At 45.0% G+C, this 25,335-nt stretch overlaps 2 protein-coding genes across 2 annotated transcripts in view; one reads left to right on the forward strand and one right to left on the reverse strand.

Moving 5' to 3' along the window:
• SPO11 (SPO11 initiator of meiotic double stranded breaks) overlaps nt 1-2,519 on the reverse strand; it is a 39,710-nt gene extending 37,191 nt beyond the window's left edge. Inside the window, exons 1-2 of the mRNA XM_050713982.1 lie at nt 2,365-2,519; nt 1,203-1,270 (exon numbers count right to left, since the gene is read on the reverse strand). Of these exons, the coding sequence (XP_050569939.1) occupies nt 1,203-1,210 (8 nt within the window). The 5' untranslated portion in view covers nt 1,211-1,270; nt 2,365-2,519. The remainder of the gene's footprint in view (nt 1-1,202; nt 1,271-2,364) is intronic.
• Nucleotides 2,520-4,807: 2,288 nt separating this feature from the next.
• Nucleotides 4,808-25,335, forward strand: part of BMP7 (bone morphogenetic protein 7) — a 45,795-nt gene continuing 25,267 nt past the window's right edge. Inside the window, exon 1 of the mRNA XM_035548517.1 lies at nt 4,808-5,333. Within this exon, the coding sequence (XP_035404410.1) occupies nt 4,808-5,333 (526 nt within the window). The remainder of the gene's footprint in view (nt 5,334-25,335) is intronic.

The following is a 25,335-nucleotide window of genomic DNA, read 5'->3' on the forward strand; positions in this document are numbered from 1 at the left end:
TTCAATTTTGTTTGTGCGGCTTTGGCAATACACAGACCTAAAAGCAGTCCTGCGTCAAACAATATTCACATGCACCTCTATGCGACAGAAAAATAGTACTTACGTATGTATAAAGATATTATTGAAGTATACTGCTGGATGCACGCATATTCAGACCAATATACAAACAGCTGCATACAAACACCCATAAGAGATAATATAGGCCTACACAAGCCCATACAAACTGTACATAAATTTGTGACAAATATTATACTACAAATGTTTCAATGTTATAAACTCAATTCTAATGTTCTCTGAAGTAAATAATAATAGAAGAACCTCCAAGGAGATGTAGTTTTGTGAGGTGAAGAACTCTGAAGTACTGAACTTTGTCCACCTTATGCAGTTGTTGAATTCAGCATCAGTCCCATTTCATAAATGCAAAATTATTTTTGTTATCACTACTGTCTCAGAGGTAGTAATGTCCCTCAAACCCAGAAACACAAGTTTCATTTCTGACTCTCCTCTGACCGGTAGCAGTGAGGATCCATACCTGATTTTTACACCAAAATCACTATAGTCCAACTCAGCACAGTGCAACCCCAATCTGTTTAAATTTCTGGATTAGAGCTAATACAATGGCTTACCCGTAATGCGATTACTTTCATCTTGGTGAATATGCTCTCAGCAATAATGCTGAGGAAATGAATAGAAACATTTGATAAGGATAATCCAATATGGCATAATTAAAGATGTAAGCTAATTATGCATTCTTATACAAATAATAATGCTATTATTTTTGTTATATAAGTGTTTTGCATGTGCAGGGCCCAGAGGAACAATTCAAAATTCCCCAAGCACATGCTATTTTAGTGGGAACATTTGGAAGAAGAAAAAAGTTTGCTATAATTTAGGGCTCGCACTTTGTTCAAGACAAATGAGAGAAGATGCAAAACAGAATGGGAAAGAAACATGGTTAAAGTTAAAAAGGGGACATCAAAGTAGGAAGGCAAGGAGCTTGAAACTGATTCAGCAAAAATGAGGAAAAAATGCTTTGTGTCCGATTTCTGAAAGCAGTCATGAAATGAGTTGGTGAGCAGAACCTATACTTTTTAGTGCCCATATGTTAAAACTGAATGCAAATGGCCCAATTCTGCCACTGGCACATTGCCTAATATGAGCACATGATGATATCAGCGCATACAAATTCATCAAGCACATACCTGTACATTTCATGTCTTAAAACCAGCCTCTTTATCTCCTAGTGGGATACTTCCAAGTATACCGGCTTCTACACAAACAAAAACAATGGCAGCAGTTGGTACAAAAATCAGATAAGGGCACACACGCAATGCTCAAAGAGATCAAAAAGTTGCTCAATTCGTAATGCGGCTCGCACAGAACCTCAAGAAACAGAGGGAGTTTGTTTTTACAGAAATTATCTGAAGCAACAAGTGCCAACGACCAGGGATTACTTCATCAGAAGCATTTACTTTTCCTTCTCAAGAAGAGCAGGAAGGAGAAGACAAGCAGAGAAGAGCAAGAGGAAAAACTGGTTTCTTAATTGATCCAGGAAGGAGGAGGAAGAAGGCGATGGCACAAGGGTGCCAATATTTCACCAGTCTACATGGAACCGACCCTGCGGGAAGCAGGACTGAGCTCACGCAGGGGGAAGAAAGGAGGGAAGAGGAGGATGTTGTCCACGAGAAAGACAATCCAGTTTGTACCTTTCTTGTTTGAAAGGAATTTGAAATTCAAGCCTAGATCTGAGGAGTGAAGCACTGCAGTTTGAGCTACACCATCCTTTATTGTATGCAGCAGAATAAATGCTGCTTTGTTGTGCCCCAAAGTGAGCTAAGTCAATAGCCGTGAACCTCACATTCATAAAAAATGATTCTTTAGCAGATTCCCTTTCTCATCTCACACTCACAGATGGTGTTTGTGTTGTGCCTTTTAAAGCATATATGCAAGGAGTACCCCCATTGCAAACTACCGTGTGTTTGTTTAGTGCTGCGCTTGGTGCTACAGGATCACAGAAAACACAGCTAGAAGGGATTATCAGCTATCCCTATGAAAGCAGAGGATACAGTTTTAGTATTTTCCCATCTTTAAAGAACATATCCTGAATTAAATCAGGAACCATCTCATCTTGGACAAAACTAGATTGCTTCAGCAGGAAGGAAATAGATTCAAACACCACATTTTCAAGAAATCTGTCAAATCAAGAGGTTTCAAGGTTTACATTTCTCCCTCTGCTGCTTCTTCCATGACACATATTGCTTCAACACCCTAAGGTGCTGAGCCAGGATCCAAAACTCTCAAACTGTATTTTTCTTTTTACCCTCCCCCTCAAAGAGCAATGTCATTTCAAAGCACAACACTGACCTGAAGCTTATTCAATTTGAAAACACATGCTACCAGCACTTTGGGTGTAAGTAGCTCTGCAAGCAGGGACACCTGCTCTTGGGTCCACTGCTCCGTCCTTACAGATTTTTTAATCTCCTTGTCCACACAGAAGGCAAGTCTCCTTGCCCCACTGCGTGCCCAAGGACTAACACTCAAAACTCAGAAGAACCAACTGCCTACAAGGAACAAAAAGAAAGTGAAATCAAGTTATCTGCAGCTGAAAGGCAGAAAGATGCTGAATCATCTCCCTGCCCTTCCACAACCGGTTTAAGCCAATCTAAGGCAGCCCAGCCCAGACACCCTCTCCTTGCCCCCAGCTGTGCATTCCTGTGGCCTCCCGGGTTCCAGCGCAATCCCATATGTAGTCAGTCAGATCAAGGAGCTGATCCAGCAGAAAATTAACTCAACAAAAACAAATAAGAAATGGTTTAAGAAAGATTATTTAAAAAAAAAAAAAAAAAAACAAAATCGGCTTCCTGACCTGTGTGCGGATGTAAGTGTCAGTGTCAGGTCCAGGTTGGGGTGGGAGGAGGAAAAGGCATCGTTCTCAGCTGGAGCTTGGATTTAGATCAGGCTAAATTGGTCAAAAACCACACCCTAGGCAAGAGAGAAATTTAGGCAAATACCTGCCTGGTTAAGAGCAGGTTAGTGCTGCTCCTCAGGAAGTACAGAAGATGTTAGAGTTTGATGTTAGCTGGGCGTCCAAAACACTGCCACTTGGGTTTGGGGTTGTCATTAGCGGGGAGCAAAGGGAAGGCAGCCATGGGGGTGTCATCTGAGCCCTCCTGTTAGCACCTCCGAGTGCTCTTGTGTTATCTAACGTGGCTGTGGCTGCACAGCCTCTCTTCTCCCACCAACCCCTGGGCTTAGTTCATTCCTAAACATGTCTTAGGACCGAGCTGGGAGTTTAATGCTGGTTCCACCACTATTTCAATAGCTCTGAGTCATTTCAATGTCATCCCTCAGTTTCCCTGTTATTAAGAGGCACACATGGACGTGCACAAACACTCTAAATCATTCAGTGCGTTTCCCATGCACCTCTGGACTAGTTACCTGACATTTATGCAAGGAATCTAATCATAATGAGCTAAGAGAAGGGCTGAATTTTACTTTTCCAGAATAGATGTAGGATCTGGTGCTGGATACTGCTGGATATTTCTCACCTGAAAACACCAGATGAACGAGCTATCAAATAAACAACAGTGCTGACCTCCTTTTTCCCTTGCCCCTCTTCTTCCTCCTTTGCCTAAGGAATGAATCTTAATGTTGGCATAAATTTACTGCATATGCATGGTTCCTGAAATTACCTTGGGCTGGATTCAGTGTCACTGATAAACCCTTCCATCCTGCTTTCCCCTTGCTTTCCAAGTAAGATTTAGGAAGCAGTAGCCTTATCTGGGATTGTTATTTACTGCTGCAGTAGACGTCTACCCAGACTAAACAGGGCGGGGACTCCATTATTGTAGATGTTTTATGCACTGAGTTAAAATAAGACAAAAATACACACAGTGAAATCACTGCTTTAAAAAGTTGACAAGTTTCAAACCGGTTTGCCACAAAGCTGTGTGCCAGGCAGCAGAAGAACAGGGGATGGCGACAGCAGGTTACTGCAGTGGTGTACGGTACCCCTGCGCAGGTTGATGGGTCCAAACCATGTAAACGCAGCTCTTTTCATGATGCTTAAATGATAAGCCCCCTCAGCCCTGGGTTTCTAATCCTTCTCCAGTAACTCTCCTTGCTGCCAGTTGGAAAAAGTGACCGGGGCTGTGTGCGCACAGCCACACACGTCTGTGTGCCTGGGTACATCTCCATCACTGCGTCTGAAGCACTTTGCTCTTGTTGGGTTTGTCCTGGCCAGACTCTCCGCAACCGTGCTCCAGAAAGAAGAAAAGAAAAAGAGGGGGTGTGTGCGTGCGGTGTGGGCACAGTGGCGATGTGCTCGCCCCTTCCCTGCGCCCTCCCGGCGTGTCCTCCCCTTAGTGGCATTCCCCGCAACGCACCCACTCGGGGCCGGCTCCCTTTCCCCCCCCCCCCCGAGCCGCCAGCCTCGGCGACCCTCCCGACAAAGCAACCTGATGGGCTGTTCCTCCTCTAGGCAGCGCCGGGGATTTTCCTCTCCCCGGCGCTTTGCAGCGGGCTAGAGAGCGCCTGGCTGCCCCAGCCTGCTCCTCCCACCAGAGCCACCCTCCCGCTGCCTCTCCGCCGAGCACCACTGCGCGCACGGCCACAGCTCGCCGCTGCCGCCCTCCCCTCCCCTCCTCTCCTCTCCTCTCCTTCCCTCTCCTCTCCGCTCCGTCCCATGGGCCGGGACCACCGGGCAGCCCCCTGCGGGCCATGAGCCGGCTGCGGAGCCTCCCGGGGGGCCGCCGGCCGCCGCAGTGAGCATCCGTCCCGCACCGTGCTCCGGCCCCCGGCGGCGCGCATGGTGGAGGGCAGCGCCCCTCGGCGGGGCAGCCCCGAGCCCCCCGAGCCCCCCGAGCCCCCCGCGGCTCCCCGGGGCCGCCGGCCAGCCGCGATGCGGGCGGCGGGGCGCGGGCAGCCCGCCTCCTGGCTCCTGGTGCTGGGCGCCGCCGCCCCCGCGCTCTGGCTGCGCTGCGTCCTGGCCGACTTCACGGTGGACAACGAGGTGCACTCCAGCTTCATCCACCGCCGGCTGCGCGGCCCCGAGCGCCGCGAGATGCAGCGGGAGATCCTCTCCATCCTCGGCCTGCCGCACCGCCCGCGGCCCCACCTCCACGGCAAGCACAACTCGGCCCCCATGTTCATGCTGGACCTCTACAATGCCATGGCCGGCGAGGAGGGGGCGGCGGGGGCCGGGGCCGAGGAGGGAGAGGGCTTCTCCTACCCCTACAAGCCCATCTTCAGCACCCAGGGGCCGCCCCTGGCCAGCCTGCAGGACAGCAACTTCCTCACCGAGGCTGACATGGTCATGAGCTTCGTCAACTTGGGTGAGTGCCTGCCCTCGGTGAGGCTGAACGCGGGGGGACCGGGCGGGGGGAGGCCAGCGCAGAGCCCCAGACGCGGGTGGGAGGCACAGGTGGCCCGCTGAGGCCGGAGGGAGCTGTTGGCACAGGGCGAGGACGGGCAGGTAGCGGCCCTCGGACAGGCGACGTCTTGGCGAGGCCAAGCAGCGCCCCGTCCTTCCACCGCGGCGCTTGGACAGCCACCGGCGCTCACCGCGCTCCACCCTGCGTGCTGACACGCCACGTTCCTTTGTTGTCTTCTCCCTTCAAGAGTTACGTGCCGCACCTCAGAAATGGGATTTGCAGGTATGAGCTGAACAGGACAATTAGCGGGGCCGTTCCGCATCCCGCACCACCAAGGAAGACGGCAAAGCCAGGCAGGAGCGTGGGGCATGGCGCCGCTCGTGGCCCTGGGGACACGGAGCCACCGGGGCTGCCCAGGTGCTCGGCACCCAATGGTGTCCTGGCACAGCCTTCCCCGGGCTGAAGGGGCCGAGCTGCTCGCACGTTTTCCCCTAACGGCTCAAGAGGGATTCCACAGTAAATCCTTATTTACTCTTGCAGCTTTCTCTGTTGACCCCGGTTTATGCAGCGAACTTGCCTCTTTTCACAAGCACATGTGGATGGGTTTATGCAAATGATACAAAAGTTGGCATGCTTTGTATGCGGCTCGCTAGGCCTCTCTAATTGGATGCCACGGCCCAATCTGATTTCTATTTGCTTGCTGTAGATCGCACACCCGTTTGGACTGACTTGGCCGGATTTGAGTAAAACACTGTCAGGACGAGCGTTCTATTTTAAATATATAATTATAGACCCTGGTTCACTCTATCCATTTTTAGACCTCATCATGCGCAGCTCTGAAACCACCATGCGTACAGATTGGGTGCCTGCAAGTTCAAGACAGAACGCGAATAGTATTTGCAAAACAAGATCAACTCAAACTTTGCCCCAAACCAAGACAAGAGCAAGAGGAGCGCACCTCTAGCACGTAACCTGCCAGGCACTGCAGGCACCCCCCTCATCGATAAATCCATTACCGCCTTTGTGGAGGTTGCTGTTCCGACACTTTGGCTGTCTGGAGCTTCCGAGGCAGCGCACATTAAACCACCACCCCTCTAATCCCCGCGCGTTGACTAACTGAAAACTGTCAGTAGCTGCAAAGGCTCCGTGACACACGTTAGTAATTACTGGCCATGGTAGCCATCCCAGCACAGTTCTTGCGTGATACGGAGACAGCACCGTGCGAGAGCTCCAGTTTGCGTGAGCTGCACCTCCTTATTACATGCCATAAGCTTCCAGCAGGAACCCGATTTACATTTGGCCCGAGGACTGCAGTCTTGAAGAGTGCTGATACTTTCCATTTACAATTATCATGTTTGCCTAATCACTGCTAGATACTTAAGCTGATAGGCAATGATACATTTAAATTATCAAATATTTGAGCAGCCAGAAGTACAAATGGCAGTCAAATATTTAACTTTGGAGATAAGAGTGATCTTGCAGACATTGTTGCCTGTGGTCCTTGGGTCCTACACCATGTACACCCAGAGTGCAGGGAGAGTCCCCGACACAAGACAAAGGACTGGAAGTAACTACAGCAAAATTCACGCTTCTGTGAATTTCAGTAGAGTGGAGCGTTTGTGAAATATGGAAGTACCTGGTGGGAGGAAGTTTAGCTCTGGGGAAGCAGCTGTGCCCCTCCTGCGTGGAGCTATTCACTGCAGACCTTTCGTCGGTAAAACTGCAGCGCTTCAGTCTCACACCTCCTACATCAGGAGAAGCCTTCTTGCAGCCTGTGGGAGTTTTACATACAAGGAGTTAATGTTCAGGTCCCAGGTTACTTTGAATACAAAGGGTTTGTGATTGGAGTTGGAATCGATCCATAAGCTGCAAAGTAAAAATTACAATATTGGATGTGTTTAAGTAAGAATGTTTTATGGAGCAGGTTGTACCTGTATAAAGTGTTCACACTCGAAGTCCCGATGTGATGTGATGATGGTAGTGGATAGATGCATTTTGACCTGTTGGGCTTTGTAGTTGGCTTAGAAATCTGAAAGCATTATTTCAGATCCTTAATTATCATTTTACTTACTCATTCTCAGCATGGTCAGAGAGTAGAAAGCGCAAGCAAAACCCAATAGTTTTAAAAAAGACAGGTGGAATTATTACCAGCAAGGCGCATTTCAGAGGTTTATCTGTACTGTTTTGTTCCCTTGTCAACAGTGCATGCCAGGACGAGTTTAAAAAGGACAGAGATCTATAATAGCTTTCTTCATCACCGTGCACACCTTTCATCCCATTATAGTCATCGGTCTTTCATCTCTATAGGACAAAGACAGGCTTGTTTATGGACATTTTAATGAGTTAGACCAGCCACTCGCTCCATACATAGTAAAATACAACACCTGCTTCAATATGTGCAGATTTCTATGCCATTCAGGGAAAATAAGATCTATTATAGGATCGATATTTTTCTGGAGACTCTCTGCAATGATCCCTTTTACACCAGAACTGAGTTGCTAAATGAGACTGTAGTAAGTTGTGTCCTAGTTTTGTAAAAGATACTGTGAGCACGGCATTTCACAGGTAGGCTTTTATTACCATAGGAGAGCCATCACAATGAGGAAGTGGCACAGCTTAATAAACTTTCATCTTAGTAATGGCGGAAGTAAAAATGAGTAAAGAAATGATATAGAAATTTCAATAAACTAAACATGTTATTCCAGGCTTCCAAATGCTAATCTCTCTCTCTCTCTATATTTATTCATATTCCCTACCTACTTGTACAGTTTTAGAGGAAAAAAAAATACAAAAATAAAGATTTACATTGAAAGATTTACTGCACTACATAGTACAAAAAAAAAAAAAAAAACCTCCAACCCAACAACAAAAAAAATACACAGTGATTTCTATGGAGATTCTGTGTATATTTATTCTAAAGAATTTATAGTGGGTATTGGTAGGGAGGAACCCAAATACAGGTGCTCCATTTCAGGGTTATGTTGCAGGGAGCTTTATACTAAGCTTGTAATATCACTGTAAAATCCTGACAATTAATTAGATTTAGATTTATAACCAGTTAATTCACAGGCTATGTTTCGTCTTAACTTACACCTGTGCTAAGATGGATGAGGAATGTATTTGTGTCAAGAATGAAGTTACATGTAAATTAAAAGAGAATTTAGCCACAGTGGTCTGATGAAGTTAGTCAGTTAATTACCGTCTAATTTTATAAAATTTATTACTCTAATTTCATTAGCTGGAATTCCACTTCAGACCCTGTCCAAATAAAGTTTACAAACTGATCCATTTTAAGCACTGAAAAGACACAAAACATTTTTTGCACGAGTTTAAATTTCAAGTTTATAAACAGCAGCTAAGGAGTAAACATCCTCCACATTACTTAGACCCTCTCTTCTAAAAATAATTGAGTTGTCCTTATGTGGGTAATCTTGACTTGGTAAACAGACTTGCTTAGAATATTTTTTTAAAAGAGTCGGCACAAGTGATATGCAATTTGTTAATTTGTCTCATGGTTGATTATAAAATGAACAACATTGTTTAATCCTGGCAAAAAAATGGGGGGGGGGGGGGGAATTAGTCATTCTTGGAAGGAGCACATGAAAGTGGCTTTTGTTAATGTAAATCAAGAAGCTGAAGAGCCCCCAAGTTTCCTTTTATTTCATACCATCTGGCTATCCTTTTTGTTGACAAGTGTTTGGCATAGAGAACCATCTCTTTGCCCTTTAATAACAGGCTTTAACACTGTAGGGTATTAGAAAAAGATTCTATAACAGTTAAAAAATTTCCTTCGGGGAATACTTTATAAAGTGAGCACGGGCTGCAGGCATTTGCAGCTGTAACCTGGCTTGTGTTAAAATTTGGAAGGGGCTGCCTTGCATTCCAGCTCACTACAGGCCTTCATTGGTGTACAGCCAAAGGTTAATATAGATGTCACACAGTTTTTCTTTGGAGAGCCTCAGATATAAGAGTACGCGTACAGCTGTGTTTTTAGTAACCCTTTCATAATCACTTCTTTTAAACCTCATTTTCCTGCTTATATAAATCAAAGATTTTCAAGGATATTTGACCTGGATTTGAACTTATTTGATCTTCACATATTTCCCACTTGAAAAAAAGCAGATTAAATGCTAGCCCTGAATGCCTGGTCATGATCACATGGGTCTGTCCATACATTAGGCCAAGCCCTTGGCTTTTTCTTTCTCCTCCACCTAGTGCTGTTACAGCCTCTCAAGCCCGAACAGGTACATCCTGTAATTGTTTTAGACAGTATGGATATATACGGTGCTTGGTGGTACAAGAATGGCTACGGTAGAAAGCCTGCAGCAAACAACACTTAGGAAGTGCACTGACTGTGGCATGGAACTAGCAGGTATTCCCTCAATGTCCGGCCAGTTGTAGAGAGAAATTCCTTCCTTTCCAAATCGCCGGGCGCAAGATGGCAAAACAGCAGCAGCGAGCGATTTACCTGTGTCCTGTGGCTGCAGTGGTAGCAGAGAAGCTGTCAGCCAAGGATTGAGGTAGCCAAGGAGAGATGTCCTCGCGCTAGGAAAAAATAATATGTGGAAATTGTCCCCCTTTGCTCGCCTGCCTTTGTGGGGCGTCTGCCAGAAGAGCAGGGGCTCCGCACTGCTCCCACGCAGGCTCTCCTGGGGAGGCGAGGCCCCCACCAGCATCTGTGGTCTGAAAGCCAAAGCACGACGGCTTGTAAAGTGCTTTGAAGGAGACGGGCCTTGATGGCCAAGTCTTGTGATGCTTGTAACAGGAGCTGGGCACAAGTGAAGCGTGCAGGACCCGCTCCTCTCTGAGCACCCAGCCCTGTTTGCCGTCAGCTTTGGTTGCGTGTCCGTGTGTGCGTCCCCACCGTTCCTTTTGCAAAGGAGGTTTAGTGGCCCCTGGGCAGGCAGCACGAAGCCAGGCGTTACGTTTTCTTCTGTAAATAAGCTTGAAACGCTTTTTAGGGTAGGGGGGAGAGATGTGGGAGGGAAGGTTACACAAGTGGTTGGAAACATTAATTAAAAACAAGATTATAACTATTAAAGCCTAGTCGGGGCTGTTGACAGGCTCCTTTTAAATAGGACGCTGCTATGTTTTAGTTTAATACATTCTGGCAGTGTCACCGGGGTTAAGGCTAATACTGGGATGTGTGGATCCTGTCATGTTATTGTCAGGAGGAATGCAGGGATTAGGTTTAAAAGTGGCGGTGGGTGAGTGGTGCAGCTGTGTATACTTATTATAAAAGATTTAAGTCCCACTGGTAAAATCAATATATTAAATTGCAAGAGCCTCTGTTTTTAATTAGTTTAAATCAAATATACTGTTAGTGCCATTATGGCTTCAATCCTTGGACCAAGTGAGGAAATGCTAATATTTACACAGAAACTGTTAATTTGTGGTTAAAATGATAACAAATTTAGTTTTACACGTATAAATTGTTCTAACTTGATGAATACCAGTGAGAAGTTGCAATGATGGATGAAGTCATCTGAGCAAGACCACAAGTAAGCAAATTTTGATAGCAGGCCAGATAAAGAGACTACCTGTTAATATCAAGCATTAAGAGACCATGATATTTTAAGCCCCTTCCAGTAGTAGTCATCCTCTCTGAGGCCTGCATCAAAATATCCACTTGGAATTAATTACATAGATATAGAAGCTTTTATATAAAATATATTTCTTTTCTAAAGGGAAGGAACTTCTAAGGAAACCAGTGAGCTTTTGGAATTAGTTTCAGGGTTAAGATCCTCATTCTACAAATGTTTGAAATAAATGGGACTACTCACTAGGACTAATCACATGGATAAAGCTTTGCACATGCACATGTTTGGAAAATGGAAACCCAAGAGAAAATTCTTGGCTAGGTCTTCATTTGGTGTAAATTGTCGAATTTCTACTGAAGCTGGCCCTATGGTCTCATTTATACAACTCTGTGTCCAAAGTAATTCCAATAAACTCCCTCTTGATTTACACTAGCACAATTGAGAACAGAATTGGGCCAAAGAAATGCCCCTGTGTTGAAATAATGAGCATGCGGTAGTTTCTGCTACAGCTTCAAACAGTTTTCTCTCCTAATCTTGAAATTGTTTTTGAGGGAGGTTTTCTTTACTGCAAACAATCAAAACAAGAGCTAGTTCCTATTAGTCACTGCTTATCATTATTAGCCGAACCCTTGTTGTTGAACTACAGCTGAATTCCCATTTATGCAACAAACAGAATTTAACAAATAATGTTTGACAAAAATGTGAAACTGATATTTCTTAATACAAGACATATTTCATATGGAGAAACTTCAGCGACGAAAGATTCCTGGTATCAAAATATCTGAATCACAGTACAAATAAACAGTGTGTTGTAAAGACTGCGGGGCCAAATTCCATGCTGGAGTAATTCCATTGAAGGCAGTGGAACTGTGCCAGGAGATAAACTGCCATCTAGATTTTTTTTGGTGCACATGTGAAAACCAGAAGTGTTTAAGATTTTGTCAGTAAACATCTTTGCTAAGAGAAAGCTGCAGGTAGCAAAATTCAAGCCAATTCTAATTCGAATATCTCTTTCTGAAATCCTTATTTTGTTGATGAAAACTAGTTTGCTGAGGCGCTGTTTATTTGGGGATACGTTGTACAGTCCCATTATTTATACACGGTCCCGATTTACAGCAGGTTACATATAAGCCATCTTGGGTGAGAGCTCATATGTACAAGCCTGCAGGATCCGGCCCTGCAATAATGTGCCATACAGGCTCTTTTAAACATTTGTGTCGACTGCATGTTGGAGTCAGTGAAAATCCTTTAGTGATCCAGATTGAGTGGATTGAATTAATGGCAACTTTGAGACTACAAGTTTTAGTGTAATTGCTTTATTGTTTTGGAACCAAGATGCTTACAATCCGGTTCCTGTGCAAACATGTTTAACGTGTGTTAATGTGTTTCAAAACCAGACCCTCTCCACAAAATTCTGCTTTTCATTAATTGACATCAGTAGCATGGTACAGTATTTCAAAGCACTGGCCAAATATAAACTGTGTTTCTAATTTCCTTACTTTCCTGTGTTTGGAATGCCAATGTTAATTTGTTCCCATGGAAGAGTGAGAGCTGCCAACCACAGTTTTATATAAATGGCTTTACAGTGCAGGGCTGCCAACATTAAATGATACTTAGGAATTTTCATGACATTTTGTATTTAATTCTTGTGTGTGTATGTGAGAGAAATAGAGACAGATATATGGGATGCTGAACAACTGCACAAACACTGATGATCAAGGCAAATGCTTGCAGTAATTTATCCTTTGCTTAGCTATTACTTCATGCTGCTTCTAAGTTTTTTTTTAATAGTCTATCAGATATTACATAGCATTTTCCCTGTGCCTAGAAAAAGCTATTTTGCAGTGAATTTTGTTGCTGACCATCCAGCTAGCTCTATGGTTCCCCCCACCTCCCACAATGCTAGTTATTTATTAATAGATTAGCAGAAGGGCTTTTGTTTATGTTGTTCTTCTCGCCATTATGCACTAGATCGTAAGAATGTGCTATTACTCAGCATGAGAAAGCGGGGAAGTAAAAAAGCTCCCACAACTATGTACGGGAGGATTAACTGATTTTGATTAAAACTGCCAATATTTTTGCTTAAAAGAACAGGCACAGCTAGATAAAATCATTTGATTTCTTAAAGAAATTCAAGCACAATCATAGTTTCTTCAGTGGCACGTAGTGTCTTCATACCTGAAACAAATGTGGAGTTCCATTTAACAAATTAATTTTAAACTGATGATGGTGAAAACAAGGTCTGTTTATGTACTTCTCTTTTTATTCCTGGAAGATATTCAAAATACAAATTGTTCATGTTTCAGTAGATTCCTGTTAATGAGTGCTATGGTTTATCTCCCAATTTTCCCATTTTATTGGAACAGGTGCAGTGTCTGCCATCTGTGCCAGCGCTGCGCTATACCAACAAACAAAGTGTTGTTTTGGTTCACTGGATTTAAAAGTCTCCTGAGAGTAAAGAAATGAAAGAGAAAGAATTTAGAAAGTGCCTAGTGAAGGAAAGGCACTTCAAGTAATGTGCTTTGTCACTCAAGTCTTTCCGTAAATTACCTTAAACTATTTCTAAACTGTTTGAAAAATTTTATCCGTAGAGTGTTAAGTTTCTGTTGCATCTCGGTGGTCACACGCTATTCTCTATCATCTCTATCTTTCTGCAATAGCTTCCAAGCTAGACTCTTCTGTTATCAGGGTGAATTAAATTTTACAGGAGTAAAAATTCTGCCGTGTCTTAAAGTGGAAGAACTGTAAACTTTCAGATTTGGACTGTTTCTGATTCTGCCTTATTAAAAAGATACTGCAAATAACCCAAGTTTAAAGAAGATTATGTTGTAATTAGACAGACAAACTCATAATTATTTAAGGGCTAAAACAACAACAACAACCCTTTCAGGTTCATTTTGACAGTGTTTATCCAGTGTATCTGGAAAGGCTTACAATTAAAGTGCCTGAAGGGTGGGGATGAGATTTTTCAGCATGCAGTCAGTACTATCAGGTCCACCTGGCCTGGGAAACTATGCAGGCTTTGTAGTAGAGAAAATCCTTTAACTTAGATCTTCATGGCAAGCTCTTAAAAGCTACCTTCCTTTTAAAAAGAAAAAAAAAAAAAAGGGACTGGGGGGAGAGAGAGAGGGCACTGCTTCCCTCTAAATAATAATTAAAACAAGCCAGTGCCTTGAGAGGCTATTTATGATGAGGGGACACAATCACGTTGATCAGGCTGATAATCTTGCGGTGCACCATGTTTTAAAGTTTTGTCTGTTGTGCGCAAGTGCCTTTCAAGTGAGCAAAAAGTTTCCTCTCATTAGGCTGCAGCCTCCCAGTGCACGATGCTGGTCTGAATTACACCTCCACGAGGAGCCCCCGATGACATCAGCCGGAGCAGGCTGGCACAAGGCCACCGCAGCAGTCAAGTCACCGCAATTGACACCATCTGAGGATCTGGCACGATGTCTTCACCAGGTTTTGTAAATCTGGTTGAGCTTTGACTCTTACTGTGGCCACTGGGCCAGATTCTGCCTTCAGCCACCTCGCTTTGTTGGCACCGCTGCAGCTGCCTTGGTCCTCCGATTTTACCAATTGTTCTTTCCACAGTAGAATGGCAGTAAAACTTTTTAAAAGAGACCAAAAGAACCCTGGGAGATCTACTAAAAAATGCTCATAAAATAATACAGCATCAGTAGTTGGGGGCTGTAATTCAGACGGAGAGAAAAGCCTCTTACCGGGTGAGGGCTGGGAGCAGGGCTGGCAGCACTTCCCTACTCATGTACCTGAAACACCCGCTGGCTTAAGGAGTCCTTTGGCACCCCAAAGGAAAGCAAATTCAGGTTTATCGGTTAAATGGAAGACAAAAAAAAATAGGATAATTAAGAAATTCTGAATTATGGTGCTTACCAGTTAGCAGTGTTCAAATGTTTTTGTACCAACATGCGAACAACAATATATTTACACCAGCCAAGTGCCTATAATAGCATGAACAACAATCCTCCACCATGACTCGCAATCAATTCCTAACAATACCTGTTCTACATGCAGGTAGGTGCTGGCAATCTGCTCCTTCCCTGGTTGTCAGGGCTAAAACTTATTGCTTCTATCATTCAAAATATTCTGAACGTTTTTATCTCGCTACTTCTATTTGTTTATTACTGTGCAGTAATTATAATCCCACAGGGACTTTTCAGACTTTTATAAAGAGTTCTGCACATCCCTTTTGCTGAAGCTTGTGTGGCACTATAAACAACATGCTGAGTGTAAGTTCCCCTTTCTGACCATATCCTTAAAAAATTCAGCATTCATTAAGAGAAAGGAGGGGATTTTTTCTATTTAAGAAAAAGAAATGGGGGGGGGGGGGAGGGGGGGGGAAGAAGTAACTTTAGCCTCATGATCTGCTAGCTACATAAAGCAGTAAATGTTCAGCTGAGACAGGGAAAAACCAGAACTGCTGGAGATTGGTTGTTTCCTTTTGGAGGAAACAATAAATGTGCCCACTTGTATTTTAACAACATTACTACTGGGCCCCCTAATTACACAAATATACTTGTAATAAACTGCAGAAGAGAAGAGCTAAAAAAAGAATCACTCAGCATAGGACTTGCTCTTCAACTCAGAAAGAAGCTTTTAGGAACCAGTCTTTAAATCTCGGGCCGAATCAGAAGATTAAGATATTTCAGCACTCTGTGATGAGTCATTTGTCTTCCAAGACATGTGAAAAGGAGAAGGTAATCGGACATGTGGTGCAAAACCTCTCTCGTTGGTGTGAACACAGCTTTGACCTCTGCACACAAAGTTCCTGCAACTCGGTGGCATGCATTATAATCAAATTACAAGAATATTGGGCTCCGTAGCCCCAGATCTCTGACCATTATGCTACATTAAAACCTAGCACAGGGGACACAGAAGTACATGAGAGAATCCAGAAACATGCTCAAGTAAACCCCAAATATTTCTTTAGAAAACAGTAACTGTCATTGTGCTCATTAGTCCACAACCATACCATGGGATTTGTTTCACTGAAAATATGGCAGAGTTGGGGAAAACCATAAATCAGCGTGTCTGATGGTCTGAAAGTTTTTCCTCCCCATATTGGCAGCTGTAGTCTAGCACAAAAACAGTGACTGGTGGGCAAGAGACTGAGCTGGAGAAGAGTGATCTGTGTGCCTGCTTCTTGGGAGACACTTTTTTAAATGCCGCACTCATCTCTGTGCTATTTTTAAGAATTGCACTCAACAGGATGGGAACTGTGTTCTCTTCATTCATACCAAAGCGATGTGAAGACGTGAGTGTATATTACGCCAGCTGATCTTTTACCCCAGAACTGCAATTGCAAAATTGTGTTTGAAGACAAAAAAAAAAAAAAAAAAGAAAAAAAAAAAAGAACACCACAAAACAAAACAGCAAATGCTGTTGTTAGGGGCTGACTCAGGAGGCCTGCATGGCTCAGTCCTAGCGGGAGGCTCAGCGTAAGGAATCCAGCACCACGCTACACGAGTGTGGTATGCAGGGCTAGGTGCTGCTGATGGCACTCATGGTGTTATCTCGTAAAAAAATTCCTCTTGTATAATGCAGATGGTGGGTGGGAATTAAACGGAAGATAAATCTCCTAACCCCCAGATGATTTTATGCCTGGAGCGCTGGCCACCAACATTTGTAGCGTAAAGGAGACACGCACGCATTCTCTACACGTGTACTTATGTCTTCTGAGCACATTTCTGAAATAACAAACTTGCCATCACTCAAGGACAGTAGCACGTTACATCTACCAGCAGAACTATATATGGACGTCGTCCATCCACTTACAGATCTTTAATATTCATGGTTCTTAGCCCCATATACCACATTATTAAAAGACTAAGCAATCCCCAGCCTGTTTCTCAATAAAATTGTCTTGCACAGAAACCTTCCTAGAAAGCCAAAAGGCCATGTGCATAAGCTGTGAGTCCCACTGCAGCCAACAAGACAGGGAGCCGCTGTACCGTGCCGGGTAGGAAGGATCAGTTCACTGTTGGGCAATGACCTTGTCCCCAGTTCCCATGCTTCAAAAGCAGGAAAATGCCACAGTGCCCCACCTGCTCTGAGCTAGCTTGGCAGCACGTAGGAAACACGATGATCTTAAAGAAAAACGTGAAATGGGTCATGAAGCACTCTGGAATATCTGTTTAAGCAGTAATTGACGTCTCTGAGCATTATTTTCCAAAATGTTTCCTCCCATGCCCCCAAACACTGTACTTCTATCTCACAATCCAGCCTTACAAACTGTGTTCATATCACCAGACCTCCCATATGCAGAACACCTGAAAAATATGCAACAGAGCTAACAGTATGGGCGCAAGAGAAGAGCTGTGCTCTGGCAGGGTTTTCCCCTCCAGGGCACGTGGACCTTTCTCCTGAATAGTTTTTGCCCCCACCACAGGCAGCAGCTCTCCTCTCCCAGCACTTGCCCGCCCGAGAAATGCGCAGACGTTTGTTATTGCATAGGCAAGCTCAAGAGGTCCTGCCCATTGCGGTCTTACGGCACGGAACGGATTGTGTACATTCCACATCAAAATTGTTCTGATTGCAATCGAAGGCTGAGATTCTTATCTGACGGTCGAACGGCTGATATCTGCTGGTTATTTTGTAATATCCCACAAATTCCTTTCTCAACAAAACCAGAATCTGAGATTTAAGCTAAGAAATCCAGCAAGTCATATGCTTTCAAACCTGGAAGACTGGTTCCTGGATTATTTTCTTTTACCAGAGTAAGCCACAAAAAAGGCTCGGTTCCCAGCACATGTGACTCTCACCGTGTTCCTCCCGGGAAGCCTGTGCAGGTGTAGACCCAAACTTTGGGATATTTGGGGAGCTGCTGGTATTGTGGCAATACATTACTAAAGGAGGATTAATTAGATTTACGTTATTTATTTGGGCAGCTGTTCAGTAGATAAAAGGAAGCCTGATGCAAATGAAATGAATAAGCACTAAGAGGCCAATTTGCAGTCGTTTCTCTGCTTGTGTCCCTTATCACGGCCAGCGAAGAAGCGGGCACATTCCTTCAACAAAAATGAGGCATTTGAAGATTCCATCAGCTGAACGTTCTCTTTCAAGTGCTGCCAGTAGATGCACAATGTATACATGTGCTTTTAAAAGACTTTTATTTTGAACTTAAGATGTGAATCTATGGTATTAAGAAAAGCAGAACAATCCTTTATTTAGCTGCACCTGCACCTTAATGCCTAATGAGTTTAGTCTGATGGAATCCAGACCTCAGGAAGGATTATAAATTCTCATTTGATTTCATTTACTTCTAAAATACCTTAAACCAGCTGTACCAGTCTAGAATCCAGTCCTTCCTTCTATATCAGTTTTGCAAATGTTGAATCTTTTGCTGTATTAAGTAACTTTATGCTCTATAATAACACACCAATAGTAATAAGGACCAGAAGGCAACTTGAAAAAATCATGTAGTGGAAAGATAATTAGCAGCAATAGAAGCTTGAAAAGCATTGGTTTACAAGCAGGACTTTTAGAAAGTTCTTCTTGCTCTGGAAGCAAAATTTGGAAAAGAGTTGAACCTAAGCCAGCAGTCAATATCCTGTCTCTCTGGCCTGTCCTGGCAAACGGTGGGTGCCCACGTTCCTCCGTGTGCTAGCGGTACATCGGCCATTTCTGTCTGCTTTGTGCAAACACATCAGGGATGCTTGGGCAGTGACCTTCCCAAGATTACTGACTCAAGCTGTTTGTTATGAACAGTACCTAATTTATCAAATACATCTGAAGCCTTCTTAGTGTGCCCCAGTGTCATTACTGGAATGCAAGAGCATATTGTGATGCTGTCGCATCTCTGCAAGATCAAATCACTGCATCAAAGAATTGTTATATCTTTGTTTGTTTGTTTTTCTTTGCATGTCCTATGCTTGTGCCTTCCTGCAGATCAAGGTGCCCATGCTGCATGCTCCCAGCTTCCTGCAGAGAGGCTCACACCTCCCCTTGTACACGCACCCTCAGAAGAGCAGGACACTTTGAGCACTGCTGCCCTCGCGCTCCCAGGCTGAGCGCTCTGCCAGGCTGCCGGGCACCAGCGAGCTGCCTTCCCTTACCTGAGGCTACCTTAGAGCTGGCTGAAACATGTCATGTTTCTTCCCTTCACCCTAAACTGAAATTTGGTCACAGCTGAAGAAAGGCTTTGCACTTGGAATCTATCAAGAACGACCTTTCTATTTCACAATTTGCATTTCAACCCAAATAGCCCATTTTAGGTTTCCCTGCAGTAGTCTCCCGTGCTGCCTCTTATCTTCCCTGGCTGAATGCAGACGATTTCTGCCCAGATCTGTTCAGCCGCTTGTCTCTCCTTCCTTGGGCCCGGCGATTTGTTTCCATTTGCTCAGTGCTGTGTGTACAAGCAGACAGAGCCGACTGCTGGTTTTTGCATCAGTGACTTTTTGAGAGGCCCCCAGCCTCCGAGCAGATTACAGGAAGCACCTTGAGCCCCATTTGTCTGCTGCCTGGACTGGGGGATTATTTTCCTCAATGAACCATATTGTCATTAACTTTGCCCCCTGTTTGTGCTCTGCAGCCCCCTCCCTGCTGAGACACCCATCGCCCTGCTCGCTTCTCCAGCCCAGTGCTGCCCTGTCCCACGCTGTGGCTGCCACCATCCTGCCCCTGGTCTGCGGTTCCTCCCCCTCCTCCCCAGGTTGCCACTATCTCCTTGACCCTTGGATGCGCTGGCAAAATGTGTGACTTGGAGTTCACACCTAACGCTGGCGCAGCTTCCTGCTGAGGTTAGCCTCACCAGATACATCTCATGGATTTCACAGCACCATGAGAGCAGCCTTGCCGTCCCCTGAATTACAAAGAGAAAGAAAAAGGTATAATGTAGCACTCAGCTGTGTTCAAAGAGGGAAAAGAAAAATATATTCGTACATCTCCACAAACCTCTGATAGCCACATCCAGAGGACTCAGGTTTTAGGGGATGTATTAGCAGCGCACCTCTGCTCTTAGGCTGCATTACTGCATGCTATGCGTTACAGTGCAGACAAAGACGAGAAGGCAGGAGTAATGATGAGCTTCTGCCCCTCCCTTTGCTCGCTGCTCAGTTTGGCTGCAGGAACATTTCTAGAGGAGGGTGCAGAGAAGTGCTAAGATTGCCTTTGGTAGGCAGCAAACTTGGCAGCTGCCCCTCCCGGGCAGTGCGGGGTGCCTGCAGGGAGCTGCATGAGTCCCCGGCTTGGAGCTGCTGCCCAGTGCATCCCCAGCTGTGCAGAGGGAGGCAACGGTCCCAGGGAGCCGCAGGCTGGCATGGCTAAATACCAGTGTCACTTAACCACGCTCCCACTGGTCACATGAGAACTTGAGACATTTTGAGATGGCCACAGTGCTGCTCATCTGGGAGGACAGAGGAGGAGCCAGGTTCTGCAGCATCACTGCAGTCCCCAGCTCACCTCCCTGGCTCTCTGGATAAAATGCCACCCCTAAGGTGCTGGGAAGGGCAAGCTGCTGGATGCGAAGCCCCAGCTCAGCACTGTCCTGGATCCCCCGCTTCTCAGTGTAGGGAGGAAAGAAACAAGGAGGTTTGAGATACTCAGGAGATGAAGGTAGAAGTAGAGGGAGTCTGTGTAAAGGAACAACTTCATTCCCATTTCTTTCTTTCTTCTCTCATCCCCCCTTTTCTCTATTCCACCATGTACCCCCAGTCCCGTACAAATACTGTGTTACAGCAGCTGCTGACTGATTGCAGCACTGTGTGCTGCTGTGTTTTGCCTGCTAAGGAGGTGAATAAGGTATTCTGAAGAAACGCAACTCTTCCCTGCTTATTTAACTTCGCTTTCCCCAGATACAAGTTCAGACACTACAAGCTCAGCATCAGGATTCACACCACGGTCAGTCTGTTTACTATTAGGAGAGTTCCATGTTCACAGCACAGTCCCACGTGTAAATTTTTCACAATACCTTTCATCTAGTCTGGCTCTGATTTCAGCAAAGAAACCACAGCGTAAACGGGTTCTGATCGGGGTATGCTCAGAAAGAAAACGGATTACCTGTGCGTGACCTGCCCAGACATTTCACGGGTGTTCTTCAAGCAGAAATAGCTTCACCACCCAGCATTGCTTCTAAGTGCCTACAACGTCTCCAAACGCAGAGGGCAGCACACATACTTCTCTCTGTCCATCCCCTCCCAGTTATTATCTTTCCCCTTTGCCATCTATCATTCCAAGGAATTTTAAATGAAGTCTCCTGGGTGCCCCACAGGGCGACAGCAGCAGCATCCTCTCACCCCACCGTGCTCCTTGGCAGCAGGGCTCCCCGGGGAGCAGGTGGCTCAGCATCATTCCCCGAGCTCTGCATGAAGCAACTGCGATGCTAAACCTAACATCAGAAGAACCTCAGAAAGGGCCCAGCATTTTGTTAGAGAAACCCTAATCTCTGCTCTGAGCCGTCCTTGCTAGCTGAAGTTCAGCTTAGTCAGGAAGAACTTGCTGCTGCTTCGGAGATAATTAAACCCATCTTCCCTCAACCCGCTGTTTGTACACGCACAATGATACCATTGTTCGGAGTCATGCAACACATATGCTGACATTAAAGTGTTTAATCTTGTAGTACAGTATTCCATTATTTTTTGGACATCTGTACATGATAGAAAGGGTACGTATTAAGGGATTTGTTGACAAAGAAATGGCTAATGCTGATACATGTGTGGACTGAAAGGATCTTTCCAAGTTGTGTTCAGCAACGGGGAGAGCGCTCCTTCCCAGGCCCGAAGCCTGGCACAGATGTGATATGCACTGCTGCTATTACCACTTCTGAATTTATAACAAGGAGTCAGTGTTTAGAAGAATTTTGGAAGCTCCCTGCTGGGTTTGTGGCTAGGTGGTCTTGCTGGCAACACCACCTTCATGCTGAAAGCTAAAAAAATGAAGTGATGGTTAAAGGAAGAATATTAACTCCAGAGGGCTTTTTTCCCCCTCTCAGGGCAAAAATGTTGACCCTGGATTGCTCTGCAGCCATGAGCCCAGAAGAATTTCGAATCCCCCTGTTTCTAACCTCTGGGACAGGGGATCAGGATTTATGCAGCCTGGTTTTCATCTTGTTTGAAATTAATGCACTAGTTCTGCTTGACACCAGCGGACAGGCCAGGACTTTGCCCTGCCACATACTGAATTTACTGTGCTCCAAGGAGCTCATCACCTTCACCTCCCTTTGCCCAGGTGTAAAATGGGTGCATGAGTACCAAGCATCTGGGTGCGAGTTACCCAAAACAGTTCCCTCTGCTGAGCATCGCCCTGGCCCTGAGCAGCCCCTCCTGAGCTGGGCAGGTGGGGACAAGACCATCAGGACAGGGCTTTGGCAGGTGAGCCCAGAGCCCCGCAACTGCCTGGGGCTCTTGGGCCAGAGGCCGAAGGACAGAGTGCCCCTGGTTCTGCATCCTCCCCCCGGGCTGTTTGCACGGCCTTTGCCCCCACCTGAGCCACCCCCCAAAATGTGAAAGTCTATCTCCCAGCAGCATTCCCACACAGCCAGATGAGGGCACGCAGTAAGGAAGTGTAAATAAGCCCTCCAAATACTGTTTTTGCCACTCTTAAAAAATAAGAAATCTCATCAGTTACGGACAGCCCAGGACATTTGCATCCATAGGGCTCCCAATTTATGATCTTCAGCTATTTCTCCAAGCATTTCTTTAACTGCTGCTTCAGCTGCCTAATGTCAGCATGTAAATCTTTTAGCTGAGAGGATGAAGCAAATGAAAACCAATCACAGAACTTCACATTCCCAAATTCTTGCCATTATAAATTTACTGCAACTGCCCCTGTAGCTCTTGCTGTCACGCACAATGAGGAGGGAAACATGGCCCTTAGCAGGCTGTGGCTTGGCATGACATTATTGCAGTCTTTATTATACTCCCTCTCCTCCTTAGAAAAATATAGGGACTGACCTTGCACTTCTTGCTCAATGAGGAGTCCCGCTGGGCCCAGTAGGCCCTTTCAGCTGCAGAGACCGCTGGATCCTTCCCCTAATTGCTTTCCTCCTTCTTGAACCTCACCAACATAAGGAGAAAAGGCCTATATTTCATAAATGACATGATTTTATCCACCAATTTAGAGACAAAGGAGTACAATTTATAGAGGGAACATTTAATCCCTGTTAATTAGATCCCATCAAGAGCTCTCACATTTGGCATCCTGAAAATTTACAGTGCAGTTTCACAACCGCAGCGGGTCCAGAGTTGAAGGGAGAGCCCTGCCCTGCCTCCTGCTGCTGCCTCTCCGGGCCAGGTGAGGACGGGACCCAGCTCAAAGCCCCTCTGGGGAAGGGAAAAATACTTTCCAGCTGAATCCTCTTCCCAGGAAATGCACAGGTAGGAGCAGGCCATCCCTTTGAAAGCAGTAACGTACGTAGGCTGAAAATGTTTGTGGATCCCCAGCTGAGCTGGTGGTCCCTGGGCAGCCAGTGTCTGGGAATCCTGTGCTCTATGCAGAAAGGAGGCAAGAAAGTTTCTGAAGTTTTGGTTTAGGATCTCTAGGGGCAGTTATGGGAGGAATTAAAGGTAATTTTTCTAAAATTCAACCAAGACTTTGCACTGCTGGATGTGTAAATCAGCATAATTTGCCCTTTTTTGTGAAAACTAGTGTTTTGTGAAAACTAGTGGCCAAAATCCACAGGCTTACTGGACCAACCTGCCAGCCCTCAGCCATCTCTGCAGAAACTGCTCATTTTCTGTAGCTCTGCAGCTAGCAGAGGAAAGGGAGACAAAGACTTTGCTATCCACTACCCTCACCTATGTGACTCCTTCAGTCCCTGGGGTCAGGCAGGCGCAGGTAGACTCTGAAAACCGGTTAGACATCGCTCCTGGAGTGTGGCGGATTTTTTTTTGGCATCTAAATCTCCGGTGGGTTTCACAGGCAACTGCTGATGCCTCTGCAGTTGAGTCTCCTGCGTGGCTGAGGCTGAGGCTGAGGTGAGGGGGTGTTGTCTTTTGGAATCTATTTTCCTTTGACTTATCTTTCAGTCTCAGGAATTCAGGACCTTTAATCTATTTGAGATTAAAGTTCTTTACAAATCCCTTCTGGCCTTTTTGGGGAGTGAAGAAGTTAAAGACACCCTACTACACATTCCTTTTGGTGCTTTTTTTTTTTTCATTGTAAATTAGAAACAAGTAGTGTTCCAACTTCTGCGATCACTAGAATAAATGAGACAACAACTCAAAGCATCTTGTAAAAAACCTAACACATTATCAGGTGAAAGCGTTAACAGGAAATTTTAAATTTTTACCTGTTTAAATATTCAAAATGTATTCTAAATACATCCTCCATATGTGCCAGGGGGAAGGAGGCATAGAATTACCAAAGCTTTCACAATTTGGCAGCCTGAGCACAGAATCTATTCATCTGGTGTTTACTTTGCATGTGAAAAAGAAATTTTTTACATCTCCAGAAAACAAAAATGTAAAAATACTTAGGTAAGTAGACTGGCAGAAGTAAGGCCTCCTGCGAAACCTATTGAAATTAGTGGAAATATTCCTGTTGACTTCCCTGGGGGGTTGGCTTAGCCCTTTTAGCGCTACTGTTATAATTACTTTTAACAGCTATTCTTGAAAAATTATTGCTGTGATTCACTGGTTCTTTGCTTGATACATGGAGTTGATGACTGACACTGTGCTACTGTGCTTGGTACAGAGGCTGAAAAACTGTACGGTTTCTTTGGTATGTGTAGGGACAAATAACAGCTATTGCAAGCTACATCTCAACATAATCATGGCTGTCATGTTTCATGCCTTGACTACCATCAATCCATATTACAAAACCAGTGGCCTAACCAGTGTTTACAGAATTAGCTCGGATCAGCTTTCCATTTACCAGTAGTGATTTACAAAGAAACTGAGAATAGCTGGGGCTCTTATTTCCAGTCTCAACATATTTTGCTGTGAAAATGACCAAAAATGGGATCAGTTCAAGTTTCCCAGCTTTCTGCTGATGTATCATTTGCTTTAGAAGTTTGGTGCCCTGGGGTATTATATCAGGATCACAAGCTTCTCTGTCCAATATTACTTTTTTTGGTACTGGTGTCAACTGTATTGCCACAAGTTCTGGATGTCAACCACTACAATTTTTCATCCCTGTATCTTAATGTTTTCAAGTTTTGTATCTGAAAAGAGTACATGTCAAAACAAATGCCAAAGATTTGTTGACGTTTTATCTTCAGCTTTCCCATATTTTTGGATCTGATACTTGGCTACTTTACACCTGATCGCGTGTATCCATCGCGTTTTCTTCTAATCATCCCCGTTGTTGCACAACCGTGCCACCCTGCCTCCTCTTGCATCACTACAACGCCACAACAGAGTTGGTTGGGAGAAACAAAAGACTTCAGAGAGCTTGGAGCCCTATCCGTATCAGATAGATGGCTGCAGCCTGTGCAGCACTCAGATTGTGGACAGATAGTCAAGGCTGGA

Source organism: Cygnus atratus, chromosome 16, assembly GCF_013377495.2.
Source record: "Cygnus atratus isolate AKBS03 ecotype Queensland, Australia chromosome 16, CAtr_DNAZoo_HiC_assembly, whole genome shotgun sequence".
Classification (NCBI taxonomy): Eukaryota; Metazoa; Chordata; class Aves; order Anseriformes; family Anatidae; genus Cygnus; species Cygnus atratus.